The sequence below is a fragment of the Melanotaenia boesemani genome, chromosome 15, assembly GCF_017639745.1.
Source record: "Melanotaenia boesemani isolate fMelBoe1 chromosome 15, fMelBoe1.pri, whole genome shotgun sequence".
NCBI classification, from domain to species: Eukaryota; Metazoa; Chordata; class Actinopteri; order Atheriniformes; family Melanotaeniidae; genus Melanotaenia; species Melanotaenia boesemani.
In genome coordinates this window covers 7,910,004-7,933,294 of record NC_055696.1, presented here as the reverse complement: position 1 = coordinate 7,933,294, position 23,291 = coordinate 7,910,004, and the positions used below count along the sequence as shown (strand labels likewise).

Here is a 23,291-nt window from a genome sequence, read left to right as displayed (position 1 = left end):
AACTGCTTTTTTATTCTGGTTGGTTTTTATTAAAGAATTATTAGAAGAGTTGTAATGAACGAAATTAAAATTTAAAATATATTAATCCCTGAGGGAAATTTCAAGTAATCAATCAATCACCAATACAGTCCCTATAATAAATGTTATTCTATAATAGATATGTTTGGTGCCTTAAAATGAATACTTCTTCTCGATTAAACTAAATTTCTATAGTCAAATAAATTCCCCTAAAAATTCAGGAAATATTGTCATAAGTTTCCGAGCAAAATCAAATTCTTGACTGAAATAAAATAAAATTACAATAAAATATTTAATAAATTTAAAAAAAAATTGCTGTCATCAACTTACTACAAGTAAAAAATGTTTGTGTTGGATTATGTTGAAGCTGTCAGGAAATTTTAGAGTTCAGACAAATGTCTGAGGAAAAAGATGCAACAGGTAAAGGTTTCAGGTTTTGGTTGCAAATAAAAATAAAAATAAAAATGTCCACCTCTGTTTTTGTGGTCCTCCAGAGCCCCAATCCATCTTTGACCTTCTGTGTGAAAACTCATGACCGTCTTTACTATATGGTGGCCCCGTCCCCGGAGGCCATGAGGATTTGGATGGATGTCATTGTAACGGGAGCAGAGGGATACACGCAGTTCATGAGCTGATAGACCTCTGGGCAACAGAACTGGACTGAGCAAGAATCCAAACTCACCTGCTCTCTGAGCTGAAATCAATGGCCGATGGTCTAATAGTGTGTAACGGACGGACACCTGAAAAGATTTATTATCTGATGAAAAGCCTGATACCTTCGAGTGAATGAGGGCTTAGTCATGACAAAGGTGCAGTTAACAGAATTAGGAAGCTGTATTTATTGTGCTTTGAGAAGAAAAAACGTGTTTGAGCAGCTTATCAGTGGATTTATGCAGGAAGCTCTCAACTTCATATCATTTTGCTACATATTTAATTGATACAGCAGGATTTTTAAGATTTCAGGAGGAACACTTTCAAGATTTCTTACTTTGAACGAGCTCAAATTGTTTACACTTCTGAAGCTGATCTATGCATGCAGTTATCAAGCTAATCTTTTTAATACATTTCTACTTTTTCTCTGTGAGCTTAACTTTTTCAGAGGGAAAAAATAATCTGTTCATATTTCAAAACTCTAAAATTGCTAGCTAGGAAGTGTTATAAAATATTTTAAAGGATCATGTATATTAAGTTCAACTTTGTTTGGTGCCAAATATTTGTAATACCTAGTCAGATTTTTACAGATTAACATAAAACTACATATTGTTCATTCAGATGAATAACTATAAGCATTTGTAATTTACAGTACATGAATACATTAAACATTTTCAAATAAATCCATGAATAAAATGCTGATATTTTAAAACCACTATGTACGTTTAATAAATGAAAATATAATATGGATTTGTTGTTTTTTTTCTCATAGGGTTGTTGATGACAAATTGACTAAACTGAACAGACTCTGTTACAAACCTTTTCCTGCTTCCTTAATTAGTGCTTCGCACCAACAAAATATTAATTACCAGCTTTCTTTAAATAATCTTGCCCGCCTAATGAGCTGCAAGCTTTCAGAAAGGTGTTTTCCTTAGAAGACTACAACGTGTGCGTTTACAAAAAACAAACAAAAAAAAAAACAAAAAAAAAAAAACAAACAGTCAGGTAGTTTATTTAGTTAATTGGCTCATTAACTTTTATTGTTTACAGAAACTGCTTCAAAAGTAGTAAAATTCTTCCATGTTTTTGTATTTCTCGGGCTACATTGTTAATTATATGGCTTGACTGCACTAGGTGGGCCACACAGAATAAAAAAGAAAGCATGAAATTACATGCAACTTAACATGTATGATTCAACATCGAGAAATTTAAAACCACACACACACTTCTCGCAAAGTAGTTCTTATCTACTCGCAAAGTGTGTCTCCACTTATGTTATATACAATAACAGTGATGAAGAAGCATGCATGCAGCTCAGCTTGGCTGTTTGGTTAATTTACCTGCAGTGATGGGTAAAATATTTAGTAGTTATGTTGGTAATCATGGAGACACACCTTACTCCTGACGGAAACCAATTAGACTCAGCAGTTGACATGTAAATCCTTAGTGCCTTGGTTGGAGTTGAAACACACGTTTAGTTTTAATTAAAATAAACACACAACCCCTCTCAATTGAGTACAGGTAGCTTCATTCTTGATTAAATTGTCTAAGGTTTCACACCATTTGATATTCTCTGACCCTGGGAAAGATTTTCACACTTTGGGCCTTTCAGTACCTCTGAGTCTCTGGTGCACCCAGCTGCATGACAAACAGATCTTTAAGAGGGCAGTGTGAGCTCATTACCATGGTGACGAGCATGAGTGACACCCGGCCTTATTGTTGATGAAATATTAATGAGCTGAGGGAGATCCCCCCCCCCCCCCCCCCCACACACACACACTTTCACACATTCAGCTTGGCTTTTTCCCTAGGCCTTATTCTCAAATAAGACAGTCAGACTGTGAGTTAGCGAAGGTCTCACATGAGTTTGTCAGTAGTAATGAGAGATATTAGTCTTGTCTGAAAACCAGCTAAAAAATTCTGATGAAATGGAGACATCTTGTTTTTAGCACCGCCTGTCAAAGCCTCCACTCCTACATCCTTCACAGCATTTCAGAGCATTCGTTTGTAATTCATAAGTTTTCACATCCACATGTGAGTTCAGATTAATTTAAGAGATTAAAGAGAAAATTCTCTTGCCCATCCCCAAACATGCTCCCCCTCCACACAAACACACACAGACATCGCAGATGAAAGCATCTTTCACTACATGCATCCATGCAGCAGCAACAGACGTTCCAATCGTAATTTTTACTGCTTTGAACAAATCATCCTCATTTTCTTTGAAGTGAAGACAAAGTGACAGTCATTAATTCAAAACAAGGCACACAATAAACAAATTCATTAAATTACAATGTTTTTTTTTTCATGGCAAGTATGTATGTGAAAAATATCTAGAGGCAAAAAGCCTCAGTATATACTAATAAGGCCAACATAAGCATAGATTTTTCCTATTGCCAATGCATCTGGGGAGTTATTCAATGATTTTTAGATATTTATTTAAATAGTAAGACATAAAAATATGAAAAAAGATTGGTGATTGTTTGAAATGTATGTTATTGTACTTTGACATCTCTTTAAATGCACTTCCCTCTGCAGCCTTTAACTTTACCTGAAGTGTTCTACTGCAATCAGTTAAATTAACCTTTATCTTTATTTTATAACCTGTGACTTTACAGGCAAATGAATTATACTGAAACTATAAACAAACAGCAATGTAACTAAGTGGTCAAAATTAGCATATGAGCACAAAAACACATGGATAAAAAGTTAAAATGGCAACCAGATAACAACAGCTTTAACACTGGTTTTGTTTGATAGCTGCTAGAGCACCACTTGGAGTAAGTAATGACTTAAAAGGAACATAGAAGAAGAAAGTACAGATGTAAACAATTAGTTACCTGTAGTGCAGTCGTGGCTGCACCCGAGGATCCACACAGATGAAAATATGTTTATATCTGGAAGAATTCTAGCCCTTGTTGGCCCCTGTTCATTCACCACTACGCTTGGCATTTGAAGTAATTTCTACGCCCATTGTTACTCCTAGGCATCAATAATTCTCACATACTTTAAATTAGCTCTACAAATCTGGGTATACTGTAAGCATAAGTTTGTGCAAGAAACTTTATATGGTCAAATGCATGTAAACTAGAGGAAACACTTCATGATGAGATCTTTTGTATATTTATTTATTTATCTGTTGCGCAATATACTTTGATTAAATGATATGAACTAAAACTGCTCTTTCACCTGCTTTGCAGCAGGAACTTGGTGTGGTCTTTGCTGAACTGTCACACCACCAACTTCTCTGTTACAGTGCAACAGCAGCGTGTACAGCTATTTTTTAACAAAGATGGCAGTTTTTAGTCATCTGTTGTTGATATGACTTGAAAAGGAAAGGTATGAAAGCTACCCAGCAGTAACTTGAGAACATTCATGTGACACTGTCAAAATTAATAATGATAAATTAAAAAGAATCATTCATTTTCATTATCAATCAACACTATATTTTTTTTTGTTTTGGTTAATAACATTTAGCCTATAGACTGAAACTATGGTGAAAGGTTTATGAAAAGATTTCTTGTTTATTTAGTTGAGAACAACTTTCCTCAGATGAGGAGATTTGGAAGTAGAGATCATCAAGAGTGACTTGAAATGCTCTTTAGGCATTTCATTATTCCTACATAACTCAGTTTTATTCATTAATACATTAACATAAAACAAAGAAATTACCCAGCAGTATTAAAACCTACCAGGTAATCTCTACTATCATTACACTGCTGAACTACAGCGTTACTTAGTTACCTCTCATTTGTCTTTAAATAAAAGTCCACGATATTGTGACCTCCCCTAATCACCATCATCACCATTTTCACATCTTAATTACATTGACTCAACTTAATTCTTTTATTCAGCCTTATGTCCTTAAGTACATCTGACTTATTGAAGATGAGAATTACTAACAAATGTATTAAAATTAGGTTAAAGCCACAAAATATATTGTGTCATATGTTATGTTGCAATTTAAAGTATGTATATATAATACTATTTGTGTATTATCAGCACAATATTGTTATGATTATTAAAGGCGTATCAGGACATCCCCACGGTACAATAAATGAATAGTCTTTAAATAATTCAATTCAGATCATTTATTTAGCTTCAATTCACAACAAAAACCAGCTCAGATATTATAAAGAGATAATAAACAAATTATTAAGTCTAATCAAATACAGACCAAATAAATACATTTTAACTGAATTTGGTATAATTGTATTTATATATATTTTAAGAAAAAGGGGCCTGGCTAAGAAAACCAACAGATCAGCTTGAGTATTAATTCAATCCTCCATTTAGAACAACTTACTTCTCAATCAACATCTAGACTCTGAACTTTGGTTTCAATAGCAATGACTTAAAAGTAAAATTACATGAAGATTTAAGAGTTTTCCTTTAATGTCATACCAGCATTTGCTTTTACATGATGTGGGACAAAATGTTATACTCGGGTTCTAGTTAAAAGCCAAACAATAATAGGAAAATATATAAGGTAATTTGAACAAAACAAAACAAAATGCTGATGTTATTTACTCAGATTTTCTATTAAATAAAGTGCAGAACAGATGATTTAAGTCTAACTTGTTTTGGGAGTAAAAGTGTTCATATATTCCTTGATGTCAATGAGATTGACTGGGCTGTATAAAACATGTTTGTTCACAAAAGTGCTATAAGTCATTACGCTATTATGTCTGTTCTAGCACACGTCTTTTTTCTTTTTTAATATAAAGTATATGGAAATACAAAAAAGTTTACCAAATGAAAAAAATTATAATTGGAAGCTGGAGATTGTGATTAAAGTTCAGCACATGACTATTATCTGTCAGACAGTTTCATTTTAAACCTGCTGCTGTTTACTTTCACTTCATGTTTTGTTAGGTTAAGACATTAAAACTAGTGGGAAAATATTATTTCCTTATGTTAGAAATCTTATTCTTAAAGTTCTCAGTGTTTTCTGTCCTGCACTCAAGCCAAAGAAAACCTTCAGGTGAGCTACATTTCTCTGAAAGTTGTGGCAGGGTCACAAAGAAAAGAAAATCCTAACTGATGTCTCACCAATAAATGTCTTCATGATGTCTAGATGATGTCTACATCTATAAAATGATTTTTGTTTCATATCTATGTCATGATTTATGGCATCTGCAGCTCCAAGGGGAGCACGAGACAATGTTCTCTGAGGGCCGGTCCCAACCATGAATAAATGCAGAGGGTTGCATCAGGAGGGGCATCTGGTGTAAAACATGCCAAAAAAACGTGCAAATACATCCTATGACTTCTATACTGGGTCAGGTGGAAGCAGATGATTTGCTGTGGTGACCCCTGAAGGGAGATCTATGTCATGATTTGCCATGAGACTAACAGGAAGTATATGACCTAAAAGAGTATTGACTGTAAAGCTCAGAGGTGATAGACGCTGAGCCTCTGGGGTTTTAATGGTTCTGCAAAGCAGCATCACACAATCTGAGTGCTGTAAAAGAAACATAGAGCAACCATTTGGGACATGTCTGTTTAAATAGTCCGAATAGTCACCGCAAGTGATGCATGAACATTACATCTGCAGTCTTAGTTCCTCGTTTTTTTTGTCTCCCTTCACTTTATCTGGAGGTTTTATACATTTATGCTAACAGGGCTTGTTGCATAATTTTGTATATGTGAGCTTATCAATCTGCTGACATTTAAGTCAGTTTTTGTTATAGTGGATTTGCTTTATCATGACAGATTAATGTGTTTTTGGGCAATGTGTGGGATGCATGCTTCATTCAAGACACCTTAATGAGTTGGAGTGAGTTGTAGAAGATCAACTAAAAGCTTTGAGATCCCAAAGGAGGATAAAAGAAGCACTGTAGACTTTTACATCAAACACCTCTAATTTACCATAAAGTCCTTGAGGAATAGTAAATAAACATTACCCTGTGACGTTGAAAGCCATATAAAGTTTGCCTAGTTAAATTATTAATCAATAAAGATTAAATTATGCCTGTTACCTTTTTGAAATTTGCCAAGACAAACAGACACATGTATAAGCCATCAGCTAGCTCAATACAAACAGAAATATCCCCAAATCCCCTCTGAGAGACTTCCATTCACAAGTGGTAGCAGAACCTCATGTTTTCTTCATATGTTCAAAGAGCGGCAAAAGTTGAGGACAATAAATTCTGAGAGAGCTGATGATGAAATGATGGTGTAACCCTTACTAATGTGCCATACATGCACTTGGCATGCAGCATTGACTTTTCTAACCCCTCAGTTCATGCACAACATTCAGTGAATTTGAGTATTATTTGACACATCATCTTGTTTTTCTATAGTAAAAACATTTTAAATAAATATCTCAAAAAAGTACAGTTTGATCCAACATTATTTACATAGTTTAAACTGGTTTCTTTGGTTTGGTGGTTGCTGTATTGGCATCTTGGAAAATGTTTGAATCCAGTTATTGCTATGAGATGCTGATACCACCTGGTTTTATTTTTATTCAAGTCATACAAAGGTGCCTTTTTGTCTGAATTTAACGCATATATTCCTCAATAATGATAAGGGAAATGTGCTTAATAGTAGAGACATCAGGGAAATGCAGCCTTACTGTCATGAGTAGCACCTTGGATTTCTCTCACGGCGCGCAAACAGGAAGCCCTCAGTGGGCCAATTAATTCAGACAGAGAGAGCAGTCAGCGATTTCCAGTGAGACCTGCCAACTTCACCAGCTACTACTATCTCAATCTAGTCTCCATTACGACCACATTTTTCTAGATTGCATCAGGCTGCTTCTCTACAAATCTCTATAAGTACCTTTCATTTTGTAGATGAAACACACTGGGCATTTTGCTGAATGGCTTGTCTAAAACAGGGCTGTCCCCTTTAAATTCCTGAGATGGGACAGATAGGCAGTGTTAGGATATGTACTCAAATTCAGTGTGATTTACAGATTGGGAATTTCTGAAAAATAAATAAATAAAAACAAGTTAAACAGCTTTCTTGTCAGCATAACTCCATTATGTGTTGTCAGTTCAAGTTAGATCCTTAGAGACTTAAACTAAAAGTACAGGCATGCTTCTTACTGGACAAATCTGCTACATGCCAATCATAAGTAAATCCTGCAGAAGTGTAAATAAATCTGTTGTTTTTGGTATAATGATCAAATCAGAGATGCAACTCAGCAAATTAGATAGAACACTGGTTGGACAGGGTAGGGGTGGCATAATAGAGGTGAGCTGAAAGTAAAACAGTGGGTAAGGAGAATGAGAGCGAGAGAAATGGAGAGAGAGAGAGAGAGAGAGAGAGAGAAAGAGAGATGCAAATCCCATGGCAACAGCAACCAAAAAACAAGTCTAAAATAGGGGGCAGTGTCCGCTATTGCTATAGCAACAGGAGAACAGCACAGCTCTGAGATTTGCTAGGAGAAAAACAAAGCTTTATTCCTAACAATATTATTATTGATAGTCATCACTAGTAACCTTATTAAGTTAGGAAATCTAACATATGTACCAGGGAAAACTGCTTACAACTTTTTGGTGAATTGTCTGTTATTTATTCACATCCTGACATTTCCTCCAACAAATCCAAGTAAAGGTATTAAGCTGACAGCTGTTTAATGAAAATGTCAATACAATAAAAGTAGAATTAGTCAAAACTACAACAAAATAACTGCAAAGATTATCTTCCTGTGGTGACCGCAAAGACTACAGTTAGAACAATACAGGTAATTATCTTTTAAATAAATGTGATTTGTTTTCTGAACTGCATAATAAGACTTTTTCCAGACAGGACTTCACCACAAGCACTTATACCCTTTGCAAATGAAACTGAGCTTATACAAATAAAATATAAAATCTAAACGCTTTTCTCACAATGGAAAACTGTCACATCGATCTCCACACCCGGTTTGTTTACATGAAACATGTGCACAGTCTGGGCTGCAGAAAAAAAGTGATGCTTCGCCTTGCCTACCAACGACCAATCATATTTCACCTGGACCCGATTCCAGCCAATGACAGACCGACAATCTGAGCCAGAACAGCCAATTGCATTGAGCATGGACCACTGATGCAACGGAGATGCAACAGCTTCATGCCAAACAACAAAGTGTGTTGTGAATAAAGTAGTACCTGTACAAAACAATGCAATGCCTCCTGGTAAAGTACACACAGCCTCTGCTCGGTATGTTGGAGATTGGCGTTCATGTAAATAAATCCTCTAAGTAGCAGGTTATGGACCGGGTGGCTACGCCCTACTTGGGATACTGCCTCATCTCTATTAGCAACAAAGGACAACCACACTGAATTTGATTACTCCTTTAACAAATTAATTTTGTGCTTCTTAGTCTGTTATATAATATAGCCCAACTTTTTAAAATAGCTTTATATTTTCACACCTTTCTGTTAAGTTTTTCGAGGTTTTCTCTCGTTTAACTCCGGCGGTTTTTGTGTGTTAAATTTAGAAAAGAAAGCGTGATTTTATGGATACGGACCAATGAAACAGCAACTGAACAAATTTCAAACTTATTGTTTATAGAAGCTGGAGGTGTTACTTTTGAAAACAAGCTGCGAAAACCAAGTACTCAAGTTTTATAGCGGGATACAACGGAGAACAGAATGTGGGACGTCTTTCAGTGGTCCAGGGAGGGGCGGAGGGATCTGCGCCGAACAGCAACATGCTTTATCCCGGTGACGCAGTTGGTTGCTAGGTGTGAATGAACTGATGCTTTGTCTCAATTAAGCGGCTCCTCAGTTTACAGGTCGACCACAACAAAGCAACATCTCGTCTTTTTGCGTTGTCCCGGGTATTCGGAGCTTAAGTATGGCTCTTTAATTTCATCGAGCTGTTGCACCTGAAGAGAAGTCGTGCTTTGCTTTTGCAACGCACCCCCAAGTGCTCTACAATTTTCCTGCAAGAATGGAGTAAGTCTAACTCAGTCTCTCTTCACTGTGTTTACAGCTGCTTTGTTTGTACAGTGAAAATGTTGCTGTGCACTGTATGTCACAAGTAGATACGATTTCGTTCATTGGCTTGTTTGCATTACACTCTTATTCTGTTCTATATCAGATTATTTGCGTTGGAGCTACGCTCGCACTAGTGTTTAGGCAGGTTGTTTTGATAAGTGTGCGTGTCAGAGTAACTCTAAAGAACCTTTGTTATTAGGATACTAACTTGTTTTTTCTATAACTGTTTTGCCTCCAGCCTAATTTGTCATAAACTGGAGTACTGATCTCACATGTCTGTTTTTCTTTTTATTATTGTTATTATTATTATAATTATTATTAATAATAATAATAATAAATTTGACAGCTTTTGCTCAAGATTGTGGAAGTTGTAAAATTACTGAAGATCACAAGCAATACCATATAATACATGAAAGCACTTGGAGTCTCCAGGTAACAGCCTAGACCTTTTCACTGTTATCCAAACTGCTTAAGTGAACAAACAGAGGTGATTAATATTAAGGAACATGGATTAAAGCAGCTGATCTGCTTTAATCTGATTTAACCATCAGGGTGTCTCTCACTTGAGAGAGTGTTACTCTGGAGCTCCTTGTCAACAGTTGGGCCTCTGACAGCGCCACTGCTGGTCCCATGTGTTTTGAGGATGTGAAGCGCATATTGCATTGAGGCAGTTAAAAGCTCAAAGGACAAAGCTTCTCCATTTGTCTCTGGAGATGACCCCAAATCTGAGGGTTAGTTTTTGCAAAAGTTTTTTTTTCAGTTGATAGTATTTGTTTTGCAGCTGCCTGTCTGAGAGTAAATTGTGAATTTTAAATGTCCACATGACTTTCACAAGGACTTGCAGGCCATTTCTTCACTGTTATATACCATCAAAACACAGGATCATATTGAAATAAGTTGCTGAGGGGAGCACAGATGGATGCCCATTATTCCATCGACCGACTGAAAAAGCTGGATCTTTTCAAGTAGCACTCATCTCTGATCCCTGTTTCTGTTTACCCTCCAGGTTTCATTATGCTCACCCTGCCCTGCTCTCTGTGGCCCATCTGTCAGACCCTTCTTGTTCTCAGCATATGCTTGGACTTGGACTGAATCAAAGCACCAACAGACAAAATGATGGCAACATCAGCTCATGTTTGGAAGAGTCTTCATGTCTGCCCGGCAGACCCCCTCGCTCTCTCTCACCCACAGGCTAACCACAGCCAATCACAGGGGTGCAAGGGGGAGGTGTCAGAGGAGAGTCAGCACTTAATTGGTGAGTTGCAGCGAGTGCGTTTTTTTTATATTTTTCCTCATTTCAGGTGGGCTCGGCACTGCAGCACATTCGTCCTTCTTGTACTGTAAGTAAAAAACTAGCTACGTCTATCATATTGACATTGTGCAACTTAATTAAAGATGGTTTGCGTTTACTGTTTTCGATCAGATTATATTTTGTGAAAAGCACTACCTGCAATGTTAATAACGTTTTTTTTTTTTTTATTTTTGCACTTGCATGAATGTTATTTCTTTTAGCCATGATATATTTTGTACTAATGTTGTTTCTTTTCCTCCTCAATAGGTGATGGTCTCTCTGACTGGATGACGGAAGAAGTGGATTTCTCTTCGTACCTCCCAAACCCTCCTTCCCCTCCCTCTTCCACCAATGCCTCCCTTCCCCCTTCACCCCTTCAGAATGATATCCAGGTGCCCTCCGACTTGGAGGTCATGACCTCCCTGCTGCAAGAGGAACTTGCCCAACTAGAGGACTACTTCTTGTCTGAACCACTGCCAGAGAAAGGGCCGAGACTGGGAAAATGCGACAGGGGTCCTCTGCCGGCGGGTCCTCAGCCTTTCAGTCAGCTGCCATATGCATCATACTCTACATCGAACCAATCAGAAACCAACCCACTTCTTGTTACCCTGGCAACCGGAGAACTGGACCTGCTGAGTATCTGTGGCGGGCCCATTGGGCGATCCAAAATTCCAAGACACGCCCCGTACAGCTGCAGTCGCCCCAGTGGGTGTGGTAGGAAAAGGGTTCTTGATGGTGTGAGGTTTAGTGAAGGCTATGACAATAGTTTATTGAGCTCCAAAGGAAGTAACTCAGGTAACTCAGCTGTCACCCTTACTGGTAATTATGGCTGTGTAGAGGATGACCAGCTGGTAGGGAAAAGCTACTGTCTGAGCAGTGCAATCGAGGTTAGAAGATGTGCCAGTTTACCCAAAGAAGAGAAAAACTGCTGTTTCTCGCAAGATATCATAAGCGGTGCAAAGGTTGTTGGTGGTGGATTTGGTTTTGCTGGATCACTGGATGGTGCACATAAGAAAGAAGATGTGTTGATGTACAGCATGAGGGAGGTCAGCGGCGGTTCTGGTAACAATGAAGTGCTGAGCAGTATCAAAGCTAGTGTGGAGGTGACAAAAGCCAGTGTCTCTTGGAAAACTGAGAACAGCGAAGGTTGTTATGATCCAACAACACCACAGTCTGAGGCCTATCATAGCTTCTTAGGGAATACCAATGAACAGGTGAAAACAGAGAGTTTGCAAATAGTTCAGCCTGATTTACACTGTAGTTACCTTGAGGATCAGGCCCCAGAGTGCTTTTTAATGGCTAGGGAGAATCTGAACCTGGAGTCTTCAGGGCATAGACAAGCATGCAGGCTGAAAGAAGACCACTGTGCTGTGAAGTACGAAGTGGACATCATTCCACATGAAGGCGGGGAGCGAAAACAAAAGAAAAGAGATCAGAACAAAACAGCTGCTCATAGGTACATTTTCATTTCTACCACCTGAAAATATGACATGATTCCAAAAAGGTCAATATTTTCACTACATTTTTGCTTAACTTAATTCAGGTATCGCCAGCGAAAAAGGGCGGAGCTAGACTCTTTGGAGGAACAACTGCATTGCCTTGAGGGGAGGAACCGGGAGCTCCGAGACAAAGCAGAGTCTGTAGAACGTGAAATCCAGTATGTTAAAGACCTGCTGATTGAAGTTTACAAGGCCCGCAGCCAAAGGCTGAAGCAGGACACAACAGCGTAACACTACACTCCTGCAAGTACGCTTAAAATGACGTGGAAAGTGGAGCTCTTGGTGTCTTTTAAGTTTGTTAAACACTGAATTTGTAATTTCTTTTCATGGCAAGGGGAATAATGCATGCTTTGTTAAAGTGAATTATTTTCTACATTTCTAACCAACACTGTCCGATGCTTCCATTGCTTTTCACACTCAAATCACTTGAGCCTTCACTGTGGCATTGCAATGCTTTAACTGACAATCATTTTAAACAGATCTTCCATCTTGTGAATCTACTGACTGAAGTAGGATTATTTCTGAGGAAGTAATGTAATTCATTAAGCAGATTCTAAGTTAATAATAGCCTTACAGTAAAATTGATGTCTGAAATAGAACCTTATGGTTACACCACTGTTTTGTTTAATTCAGAATTGCTGACATTTGTGAGGAGTTGGACTAGTGAGATATGTTGTCAATATTTAAGTTTGAGGACTTCTGTCAAATCAAATACTTTTATATAATAATTTCCAGCCTTCCTTGATTTTCCAATATTGCATTTAGTATGAATATTTGAAACAATAGTTGCTGTTGAAATATACGCTTACTCATACAACTGCAGCAGTTGCTGACATGGAAAAACCCTCACCAAAACCATTTCTTATTTCAATATTGTTACAATTTAAAAAAAAATTATTTAGACTCTGCAGCTCTGAATAAATTTACTATAAAATTTATATTAATTTTACCCTGCTTTGTAAGAACATTTTCTTTGTGTTGTGTTTATATTTTTTTCTGATTTATTTTTAATTATTACTATATCCCTTTTGTTCTAACAAATCATATGATGATTTTCAGAAATTGTTGGAAAAGAGTCCAATTTATCCTGTAAGCAAAAGACAACAAACTTATCATTTTTAAATGAAACAGAGATTGTATCATGTTGTGGCTGTACGGTTTTCTTCTCTTGCATATTGCAATTTATACAATCAGTTTTGCAGCTCAGGATACACAGTTTATCCTCCTGCCTTACAAACATCAGTGGATCATGGTGGCAGGAGATAAAAGACTTGAAGCTCCTCTTCAGTTCATCTTACACAAAGATTTTGCAGGTTTTCTTGATGAAAAAAAAATTATTTCCCATACGTGCAAACAGTGTAAGTAGTGGTGTTTTAGAAGCCTCTCTCTGCATGCTTTTGCATAAATGTACTTGCTCTCTCTCTCTCTCTTTCTTTCTCTCTCTGTGTCTGTCTGAAATAGAAAAAATTAGGGATTCAGAAAAAAAGTGAGGTTTGTTTCTCTAGACTGCTTGTTAAGGCAATAAGTTTTATAGGCCTCTGGCTGATCTGCACTAATTTGTAACAACTTTTATAGATTCACGGAGTGGAGTGTGTTAATTTGTTCTTTCTACAAAAATAATTGACAAAAAAAGAAAAGAAAAAAAAAAACTGATTATTTATTTCTGAGTGTTAACTTTGAAGCAAAAGGATTCTCTTGAGTTATTTTGTCCTTCGTTTGTCGCTAAATAACCACTGTAACTGTTATACATGTCCTTGACAAAGATTATTGATTTTTATTCGTGCATTTATTTTTATGAGAATCTTGAATATCCGCCGGTTAATGTTCATGTTCATACAGTCTGTTTGCTTTTTGGCTTAAAGTCCATGTCAGGTTGTTTGAGTCCCCTGCGTTGTACTATCAAAAAACATTTTTAAACCAAAAATGTAAATCACATTATAGCGCTGTGTAATTTAAGGGTTATATATTCAAATATAGCCTACACGTTTCTTTTGTGTGATGTAAACTTGTTTCCCTTTACAAAGAAATAAATAAAGTGCGTCATTAACCTGGTCCGCCTTCAGAGATTTTCATTTTGACTCTAGCGTTTCCTGTCAACATAAACACGTATAACCTATAAAATATAATACTTGAAATATTTTCTTTTTTTAAATGAAATGTGTAATTTTGTAGGTAAAGAGTTCAAACCTCCGGGCCTGAAGGACGCTGGCAAACGATCATTTCCTCGGTTTCGCGGAGAGGAACAAACTTCTCCCACCTTTTACTGATGAATGAAGATGTTGTCATTCATCTCTTCTTGCTCAGTCGATTTTATTATACATAAAAAAAAGAAGTAAATAACATAAAAATCTGGTGCAATTCATCTACATGTAAGCATCCTGGATGGTCGTCTGTGACTCCGCTGTTTGTTTTAAAGGAGAAATCTCAAACTTCGGTTTTCGAGGGCCACTGTCCTGCAGGTTTTAGATTTTCCCCTGCTTTAACACAACTGATTCAAATTAGTAGGTCATTGTGCATAACGTGACAAGATGTTAAATCAATTTCATTTGAAGCAGTGTGTTGCAGCAGGGAAACACCGAAAACTTGAAGGCCAGTGGCCCTGCAGAACCTGAGTTTGAGAGCCCTGATTTTAATGGCTTTAAATTCCACACAAGACAACTTTAATGTTTAGGCTTTCAATATATATTTAAATATGTAAAAATGAAATACAATTAATAAAAAACAAAACAAATGCTGAAAATATGTACTATTTTACTAACACACTACAGTATATAGCATACATGTATAAAAATCCCAACATATAATGGTGATCAGATCAACATCAGTGAAGGTCAGGGTTTATTAACCAACCTGTTTGCGGCTTTTACAACTATTCATTACTATTATTGCAGGCAGGTAATGCAGGTGTTTTTATTTTCACTAATTTGAGAAGGGAAAAAATAATTTGTCTATCAATTATAATGAAAATGTTTTCCTTTTTTAAATAAACGGTTGGTGTCTAAATGTAAGACCAAGGAAATTTTCAAGATTTTTTTTTTCTTTAAGAAAGATAAATAAATGAACAGGAGATATAATCATGTTGTTTCATGACACTAGGTTTAGACCACATGAGAGATTCTTCTTTCATTCAGGTGAACTGGAGATACTTCAACCTGTCCAATAACCTGTTAATAGACAGATCATGGAAGGACATGTTGTGAAGCTTGAAAAAGCGTGGCATCATGGGAAATCCGAACCGTCAAAGAGATGTAAAAAAAAGTGACTTCAATTAAAAATGTATAATAACGTATGAGTGATGAAGCTCAATGCAAAACACCTGGACTATGAAGCAAGCCTTTAAAGAAGAGTGAGAGGATTTTCTTTCCTCTTATAATGAGGACATGCAACAGTTATTCTGACATTTGCCCTCCCGTAACCTGTTTGTTCATTACCTGACATATAGCATCCTGCTCTCTGTATAAGCTCAGAGTTGCAATGGCTGCTTGTCTCACTGCATTGTGGGGATCTGTGCATGCGGCTTGCAGAAGTAAGCTGGACACGTCTTCCTCCAACAACAAGGACACAGCACCATCGACCTTCACCAGGTTTCCCAGGGCAGCACAACAGTGACGCCGTGTGAGGGCATCAGGGTCGGTGAGCAGAACTGCCAGCATGGACACTGACCTGCTGGCTTCTTCCATCCATTTGCTCCACTCTTCATCATCAACCTTCTGCTCTTCTATTGTTGCCAAACTACTTCCTGTCTCAATACGCGACCTCAGATGTTTATTTTGTTCATTCTCTTTGTCTGACCCCGTAGTGTCTGTGCCATTCCCATCAGACATTCCTGTTTTAAACCCTGCTTCCACTGCAATATAGCCCAGCCAGTTCCCAACTGCCCTGCAAGCCACCCGCCGAACTGGCATGCTAGAATCACAAAGACAGTCTATCATGCCCTTGAATAAGTCAAGCAGCAGGGTGTCTGATGTTGGAGGCCTAAATGGATCTAAATTTCCCAGAAGTCTGCAGGTGGCAGCCTTGATCCGGTCAAATGAGTGAGTCAGAGCCTGCTGCAGCACTGAGGCTTGCACATACAGCTGAGGGCAGTCAGGCTGATGGTTGCAGCGAGCTACTTGGGATAACAGAGTAAGGAGCTCTACAGCGGAGTCCCACAGTACATCCTGTTGCAGCAAGTCTGACAGGAGAGAGCTGGCAGTTCTGGCTAAAGGAGTCTGATGTGTTGTGGTGGTGGGTTGGATGTCCAGAGGTGATGAAAAAAAGCCAGCAGCAGCTTTTTTGAGTTGGGAAACAGAGCGCTCGCAATCACACAAGAGCAAACGGCTTAGCAGGGAGAGAGGCAGCTCTAGCAGTGAAGAAGGGAGAGTTTGAATGACCTGCCAACAACAAAAACACAAATCACACAGACAACTTGTCACTCATCAAGAAGGCAACTGCAAAACAACATGGTGCTCCCAAGGAGGTACAAAGACATTATGAGGTGTATTACTGTATGCCAAGCATGAATGTAGAGCAAGATTTAACTGGTGTTACATCAGAGAATCATGTTTGTCAGTCAGATCTTTATTGGAGCATGGGAAGGCCCTAACCTGAAGGAGACTTGAAACAATACCGAAGCTGTCATACAACTGCAAAACGGTGGACAAGGTGTGGGAAGGAAGGTCCAGGGCAAATGGAAAACACAGTAAGAGGCAGATCAGTGAAGAGAGGCTGTCACGAGTCAGCTCCACTGCAGGTCCCCAAGGAGTGTCTTTGGTAAATAAATCCAAACTGTGAGGAATAAAAGATACTGATATAAGCTCCAGGTATTGTAAATGTGCTGCTCAAAGATTTTTAATACAACTGAAGCAGTACTGAAAAACTAACCCGTCATCGCCCAGGAGCTGGCCCAATGTGTGTACGCATTTTGATTCACTGTCAGAAAACAGAGGAATGCACGAGTATGGGTCCTTGGTGAAGACAAACAGCACAACAGACAGAAAGGAGTGCAAACCTGAAATAGAGGAAAAAAATTTTAACATCAAAAAGTGTTAAATATAGTGAATTCTAGCAGATGTGTATTTTTACCATTTGCTGAACAAACGTCCAAGTTTGTTGTTCCACTTGCTAGTGAAGTACTGATTGTTTTCCACAGATTCACAAACATAACTGAATCCAAACAAGAAGGTACTGGGGCATTTTCATGCTGCTAAAAGAAACAAAGAGGTGGAGCCCAGACGTTAGGTAAGAGTCTGCCTCTTAAATAAATCCAAGCAAATGTTTACACACATCTTAGCTGCTGTCTAACCTCATAGAGTGTGTGTAGAAGTAAAGAAAGGAGGCCATCATAGAGCCCCCATCCTGATGGTGGTGAAATTTGCAGCTGACAACACAGAGGGAGGAAAAAAAAAACAAAGCTGAAAACTGCAAACCACTTTAAATGCTCTTCGAAAAAAAAAAAGAAAAAAGAAGCATATTATGCAACAATTCAGTACCTCACATGAGTCCAAAAGAAGAGTTTTCAGCAATGAAGTTATATTCTCCAGATCAACAACAACATCAATATGTTGTGTGAAGAGAGACAAAACAGAGGCAGCTAGTGGCTAAACAAAAAGAGACACAGGCATTAATATCACACAGCAAAGCGGCTTATTGTACCATAGAGGTACAGTTGAAGACAAAAAATATGTTGCATGTGAAGAAGCGTGAACAACATAGTTCACATTTACTTATAACAAAGGTCAAGGGATACTTACTGCCAGCGCAATCAGATTTGGTTGGCTAAGAATTGTGTTGAAAGGCTTGGTGAACTCTTGCAGACTACATAAGAGCAGATGACAGCATACAGTAGGTGAGTGAAATGCAATAGTCACCCTGCACACATACAGTATTAAACAAACAAGCAAATTGACCTGTAGCAAGGGGATAAAACAAAGGATAATCAAACCTAGGCTCTTCTTCCACCCAGTCACAATGCCTCCCCCAGTAGATCAAGAGCACTGTAATCATTTCTCCAAGAACTGGGATACTCCACTGGTGCTGAGTATGAGAGAAAAAAAAAAAAAACAGAGATTCAGCTACATTTTTGCTAAAGTAATGCATCATTGGGTACTGTTCCATTACAGAGGAATAACCTTGGTGAAGCCTGGGCTTCCAACAGAATCACGAATAAGGTCAAAGAGGAGTCGTGGTAGCTGTAGTTCATAGCCAATGTGGTCGAGCATATCGAGGTCAGGAGTCAGTATCAGGTTATGCACGACCTTTAGTGGTTGATGGATCTGTTGCAGATCTTTAACAATGCCTCCTGCAAGCTGGACACACAAAAAAGAATAAGTGCAAAATTATCTAAAAGAAGAACGAATTATTGTTCAGTTAAAAAAAATATTACCTGAGCTTGAAATGCTGCGATCTTGGATTTAATTTGAGGTATAATGTCTCTGTAGTTTAGTTCTTTTAAAAGCCTGATTGAGGCTGATTCCTGGACCAGATTCTTCCAATACACCTCTGTTTCAACATCCTGAAGAGCATGAAGGGAAAGTCAGGGATATTTCCTCTATTGTAAAATACAATTCTTTTATCAGCAAAGCAAATTTCTACTGCAAGAGAATACAACAGCTATGTCTAAATGGCACGCAGCTGACCTGCCTGTGCAGTGTGACCAGACTCTCTTTGCTGCATCTCAGCACTAGTCGCGGTCCAACCTCTACTGAGGGAAATTCCTGCTCATAGTCCATGCTGATCTGACCCCTGAGGAGAAAATTCCCATAAATTTAAAATGTCTCTCTGTATATTTTACTAGCACAAGTTTAATCTTTATTCTAAACTTAGATTAAAACACCTTTGCTTTGGTTTCGTGCAAGCTTGAATCTTCTGGTAAACGCTTTCATTGGCAGCTGTCACAACCGATGGACCAGGAGCATCAGAAACATCACTGAAGGGAATATTGCAGATAAACTTCATAGGTGATGCTGTTGCCATGGCAGAGCTGACCCTTCCATTTCCGTCCTTCTTTTTCTGTTAATGTACACAAAACAGGCAAAAGCACCTCTAGGAGTTAAAAAAAAAAAGTTCTTAATGTAAAAATAAACTAGAAACTTACTTTTGCAGTGTCACTTCCTGCTGGATTCCTTTTGTTCTCCCTCTGCTCTCTGACCTTTCGTAGTAATCTGCTCTCTTGGTACATATTTGGTACAGACTTTTCTGCCACCTGCTTGAGTTTCAGCGCCATCACATCTGGGCTGGGCGTGACTGTCAAAGGGCTGACATTTGTGTTCGACAACACTGCCAACACATCATTACAGAAATACAATTATTACAACAGTGAGAACAATATTAAAGTTTTTTATAAAAGCTTAAGAGTTGTAAGAATCACCTAAAACACCATCAGCAACAAAAGGATGGTGTAAGAGGTCTGGCCATGATAACCGTTTTTGAGGGTCTTTAGTCAACAAACCCCTCAGGAAACTCTGTGAAGACAGTATAGATAATAACATTATTTTAGACACTTAACTAAGATGTTAAAATTTATCATACATCCAAACACTTAATGATTTGTGTCCATTAACTCCTTCATCAGGCCTCCAGATGTAACTCACTGTGGTTGCATGACAATCTAGCTTCATTAGAAAACATGAATGCTAAACAAAGTAATCAGATGAGATGTGTGTTTACATAAAAGCATTGAAAATGTTTCCTATCTTTAATAAATAAAAAGTGGTTCTGCTCCCCAATATCCCGGAAACATTTAACATTAATTTAACATTAAATTTAGAAAATGTCTCTTATTCTGATTAGAGCAACATTTTGCTTGTGTGAAACAGTCAGTTCTTACTGACATGAGTACAGGGAACCTCTTTGTCCTGGCTGTGATTCTTCTGATTATTAATACATTAGGATCCATATCAAAGCAGCTTCTGAGGACAACAGCACATGCAATGAGTGTTTTTTTTTTTTAAGTTTCCTTTCATTGAAGTTCAGAATTAACTGAAGAGTGCTACATTATTTTGCTACGTCAGTATTTTTAGCATCTAAAATACCCACCAATTTCAACAACTATATTTTCATTTTTAAATCCCATTGCCTTGTTGAAAACATCAACTTTACATCATTTTTTACTATGATCTGTCCATAACAAAATAATTCAGTACCGTGCAGGTGTCGCTCATAGAGTCTGGCCATTTAACTTGGTCTCTCACAATGAGCTGCACCAGGTGAAACATGGAGTTAGTATAGAAAGGAGGCGCCCCCGTGTGGAGTTCATAAAGAATGCAGCCCAGAGACCAGAGATCAGCAGTGTGGTCGTATGGCTTCTCCTCTACCAGCTCTGGAGACATGTACAGTGGTGTTCCTTTGATGGAAGTAAGGACCAAGGTGGAAACACTCATGGCTCTGGCAAACCTACAATAAAATTTCGTGAAATTGAATATTTCGCAGGATTTTTAAGATAGACATTTTCTCAATTAAAACAAATAGCATAAACCTACCCAAAGTCACACAGTTTCACCACACCACTTTTCCCTATAAGGATATTTTGTGGTTTCATGTCGCGATGAAGAATGCGGTGGGAGTGTAAATAATACAGAGCTGAGACCAGCTGGCAGGCAATCTCACGCACCTTGGAAGAAAGGAAGAATCAATGCAAACCATGTACAGTTGTGGTAATTAAAATGACCAGTTACAGTGTTTACCTGGCTCTCTGGCAAGTTCCCATCATCCTCCAAAATCTGGAACAACTGCCCCTCTGCAAACTCTGTTACAACCACAACCTGTTACAACAACGAAAAGAATACGGTCAAACACGTTTGTAAGATAAAATTATCTCGTTGATATCAAAATTTCTGTTGAATAAGTGTTTTTTAAAGCGATGATCATAGGCATACTTCCGTTTCAGTCTCAAAGCTGTCATAGAGCTGGACAATATTTGGATGTTGAAGACCCCTCATAATCTCTATTTCCCTTTTAAGACTTCGGAGCTCCTTTTCAGATCTACCAACTTTTGGCATGAACTTTAGAGCCACCACCTAATTACAGAAATGGAAAGCGAGTGAGACAGTGTAGTTAAACAAAACTAAAACATGTCTGCCTTCCTATAAAAGCTTACTTGGCCAGTAAATCTTTTTCTTCCTTTATAAACTCGTCCAAACGAACCCTCTCCCACCAACTCCAAAACATGGTACGAATTCATCTCGGCGACAACGGGCTAACGGCGAATCCGAAACAAACTGAGCTTCAATACTATTAGCATCGGTAAGTTAAAGTCACAAAACTGTTTTAGTCCTGATTTGCAAATAAAAATAGCACTAACTGTTTGTTTAACTTAACAAGCCGGACGTTATCTTGAAAACCAAATGATAAAACTTTTTGAAAGGGGGCTCAACAGTTTCTGTCGAGTGGCTACAAACACGATTGTACTGAAATATTTCAACTGCCAATTAAAAAAAGTAATAAAATATAGAATACATGTGATTTTTCTATAGATATATATTCAGTATAAATGATGAGCTTGGGATTTAAGTAATTCTACTAAAAGCCAACTGTCAATTAAATTTTTATTTTACAATGAAATGTCACAGTTTAAGCTGGCTTTTTTGCGGACAACACACAAGCACGGGTCCTTGACATAGCAACGACCGTTGCGTTCCTAGCAACGGGTTTAGAATAGAAAACAAAGGAAACAGGTGTTGTCTGAGGGAGGGAGACACGTTAGAAGTAGTTTATTCATGTGTATATATATATATATATATATATATATATATATATATATATATATATATATATATATATATATATATATATATATATATATATATATGAGGTTTGTTAGATTACTGTAGACAGATTACTGCAAACAGAATGAGACTTATAACCCTTATATTTCTGTCTAAGCCCGTGAAACTGAAATACTTATTTGAATCCTTTAATTACTCATTTTCCCATTTAATAATTTAATAACTTTAAATGGCTGCACTAAATTGACCAGTGCCTTCCATTATTCTTAACCATATTTGATCAAGTGGGACAGCCTAAACTGTTTTAATTATTATTATTATTATTATTATTATTATTATTACAGACTTGATTGACTTAAGTGACACCTGTAATGATAATTCAATTCACATTATGCTAAGAAGTCTAATAAATTGGTGCATTTAATCTCTAACAATGCATTAAACTTTACAGTGAGGTGGATATTAACCTTTCAAAAATATGGACACTCTTACTCATTAACCCTATTCGGAAAGTGTGTCTAAACCTTTGACTGGTAGTGTATAAAACAAAAAACAAAAGCAAACAAAGAAAACGAAGCAAAAAACAACAAAATAAAGAAACAACTGTTTGTTTAAACAAAAATTCTAATATACTAATAGACAAGAACTGCTTAACCTATTCACATCCTGTCATGTATTTCACTGCATTACATCATGGTCCTGGCATTAATAATGGAGCTGCACACTGTTCAAAATATATCTCCATTCATTTTTTTGTCCAGCAGATGTCGTATGTGATTCACACAGAACGAAATCAAGAGATGAAAACTAAAGAATCCCTACAGACTAATATTCTTCTGAGGAACTTTAGATTGAATATTTTAGTGACGTGTATCATATTTAACACCATTTAGCATCTTTCCACAATCCTCTAGTAATGACACCCTAGAAATAGAGATGATTAATATTTATATTGAACCAATATGTCACTTTGTTGTGTCGTTTTAAAGAATCCCATCTTCACAATGGGTAGGCCTAAATAAACTTTACTATCTGTTTGATGAGCCGCGAAGATTTTTGTGCGGCTACGGTTCGAGGTGGAAGATCTACTTATTCATCACATTGAACTGAGACATGATTATAGACCTGCTGTTTGTAGAGTTGAGAACGAGTAGGCAGAAAAAGCCCTCAGATGAAATGCGCATCCAATGAG

At 37.5% G+C, this 23,291-nt stretch overlaps 3 protein-coding genes across 13 annotated transcripts in view; 2 read left to right on the top strand and 1 right to left on the bottom strand.

The window, feature by feature from the left end:
• Nucleotides 1–1,619, top strand: part of phldb1a (pleckstrin homology-like domain, family B, member 1a) — a 31,889-nt gene extending 30,270 nt beyond the window's left edge. For 3 of the 10 annotated variants that reach the window (XM_042007814.1, XM_042007813.1, XM_042007812.1), the window contains exon 25: nucleotides 513–1,619. In XM_042007814.1, the coding sequence (XP_041863748.1) occupies nucleotides 513–653 (141 nt within the window). In that variant the 3' untranslated portion in view covers nucleotides 654–1,619. The remainder of the gene's footprint in view (nucleotides 1–512) is intronic. The other 7 variants (XM_042007815.1, XM_042007816.1, XM_042007818.1 and 4 more) reach the window with 4 other exon arrangements.
• Nucleotides 1,620–8,844: 7,225 nt separating this feature from the next.
• On the top strand, nucleotides 8,845–14,446 carry atf5a (activating transcription factor 5a). Its single transcript, XM_042007475.1, has 4 exons — nucleotides 8,845–9,563; nucleotides 10,612–10,860; nucleotides 11,164–12,352; nucleotides 12,440–14,446. Exons 2-4 carry the CDS (start codon nucleotides 10,719–10,721, stop codon nucleotides 12,624–12,626), a joined length of 1,518 nt encoding a protein of 505 aa, XP_041863409.1. The 5' UTR covers nucleotides 8,845–9,563; nucleotides 10,612–10,718; the 3' UTR covers nucleotides 12,627–14,446.
• Nucleotides 14,447–15,381: 935 nt separating this feature from the next.
• Nucleotides 15,382–21,778, bottom strand: stk36 (serine/threonine kinase 36 (fused homolog, Drosophila)). Of its 2 annotated transcripts, none has more exons than XM_042008577.1 (20): nucleotides 21,472–21,778; nucleotides 21,251–21,391; nucleotides 21,059–21,136; nucleotides 20,855–20,985; nucleotides 20,519–20,768; nucleotides 19,744–19,837; nucleotides 19,471–19,652; nucleotides 19,210–19,385; nucleotides 19,013–19,118; nucleotides 18,760–18,888; nucleotides 18,506–18,682; nucleotides 18,319–18,410; nucleotides 18,128–18,191; nucleotides 17,867–17,974; nucleotides 17,680–17,754; nucleotides 17,460–17,580; nucleotides 17,259–17,385; nucleotides 16,982–17,162; nucleotides 15,828–16,768; nucleotides 15,382–15,632 (listed from the first exon to the last, which is right to left on the bottom strand). In XM_042008577.1, exons 1-20 carry the CDS (start codon nucleotides 21,553–21,555, stop codon nucleotides 15,575–15,577), a joined length of 3,315 nt encoding a protein of 1,104 aa, XP_041864511.1. In that variant the 5' UTR covers nucleotides 21,556–21,778; the 3' UTR covers nucleotides 15,382–15,574. The 2 variants fall into 2 exon arrangements, with proteins under 2 accessions (XP_041864511.1, XP_041864512.1); XM_042008578.1 differs by having other exon boundaries at nucleotides 17,460–17,577.
• Between the last annotated feature and the right edge of the window lie 1,513 nt (nucleotides 21,779–23,291).

Coding starts and splice junctions, on each gene's coding strand:
- atf5a (XM_042007475.1), top strand. CDS start 10,719: ATGATGGCAACATCAGCTCATGTTTGGAAGAGTCTTCATGTCTGCCCG. Junction 10,861..11,163: donor GGAGAGTCAGCACTTAATTG/GTGAGTTGCAGC, acceptor CCTCCTCAATAG/GTGATGGTCTCTCTGACTGG. Junction 12,353..12,439: donor AACAAAACAGCTGCTCATAG/GTACATTTTCAT, acceptor AACTTAATTCAG/GTATCGCCAGCGAAAAAGGG.
- stk36 (XM_042008577.1), bottom strand. CDS start 21,555: ATGAATTCGTACCATGTTTTGGAGTTGGTGGGAGAGGGTTCGTTTGGA. Junction 19,653..19,743: donor TGTTGCTGATGGTGTTTTAG/GTGATTCTTACA, acceptor ATGTGTTGGCAG/TGTTGTCGAACACAAATGTC. Junction 19,386..19,470: donor CAGGAAGTGACACTGCAAAA/GTAAGTTTCTAG, acceptor GTACATTAACAG/AAAAAGAAGGACGGAAATGG.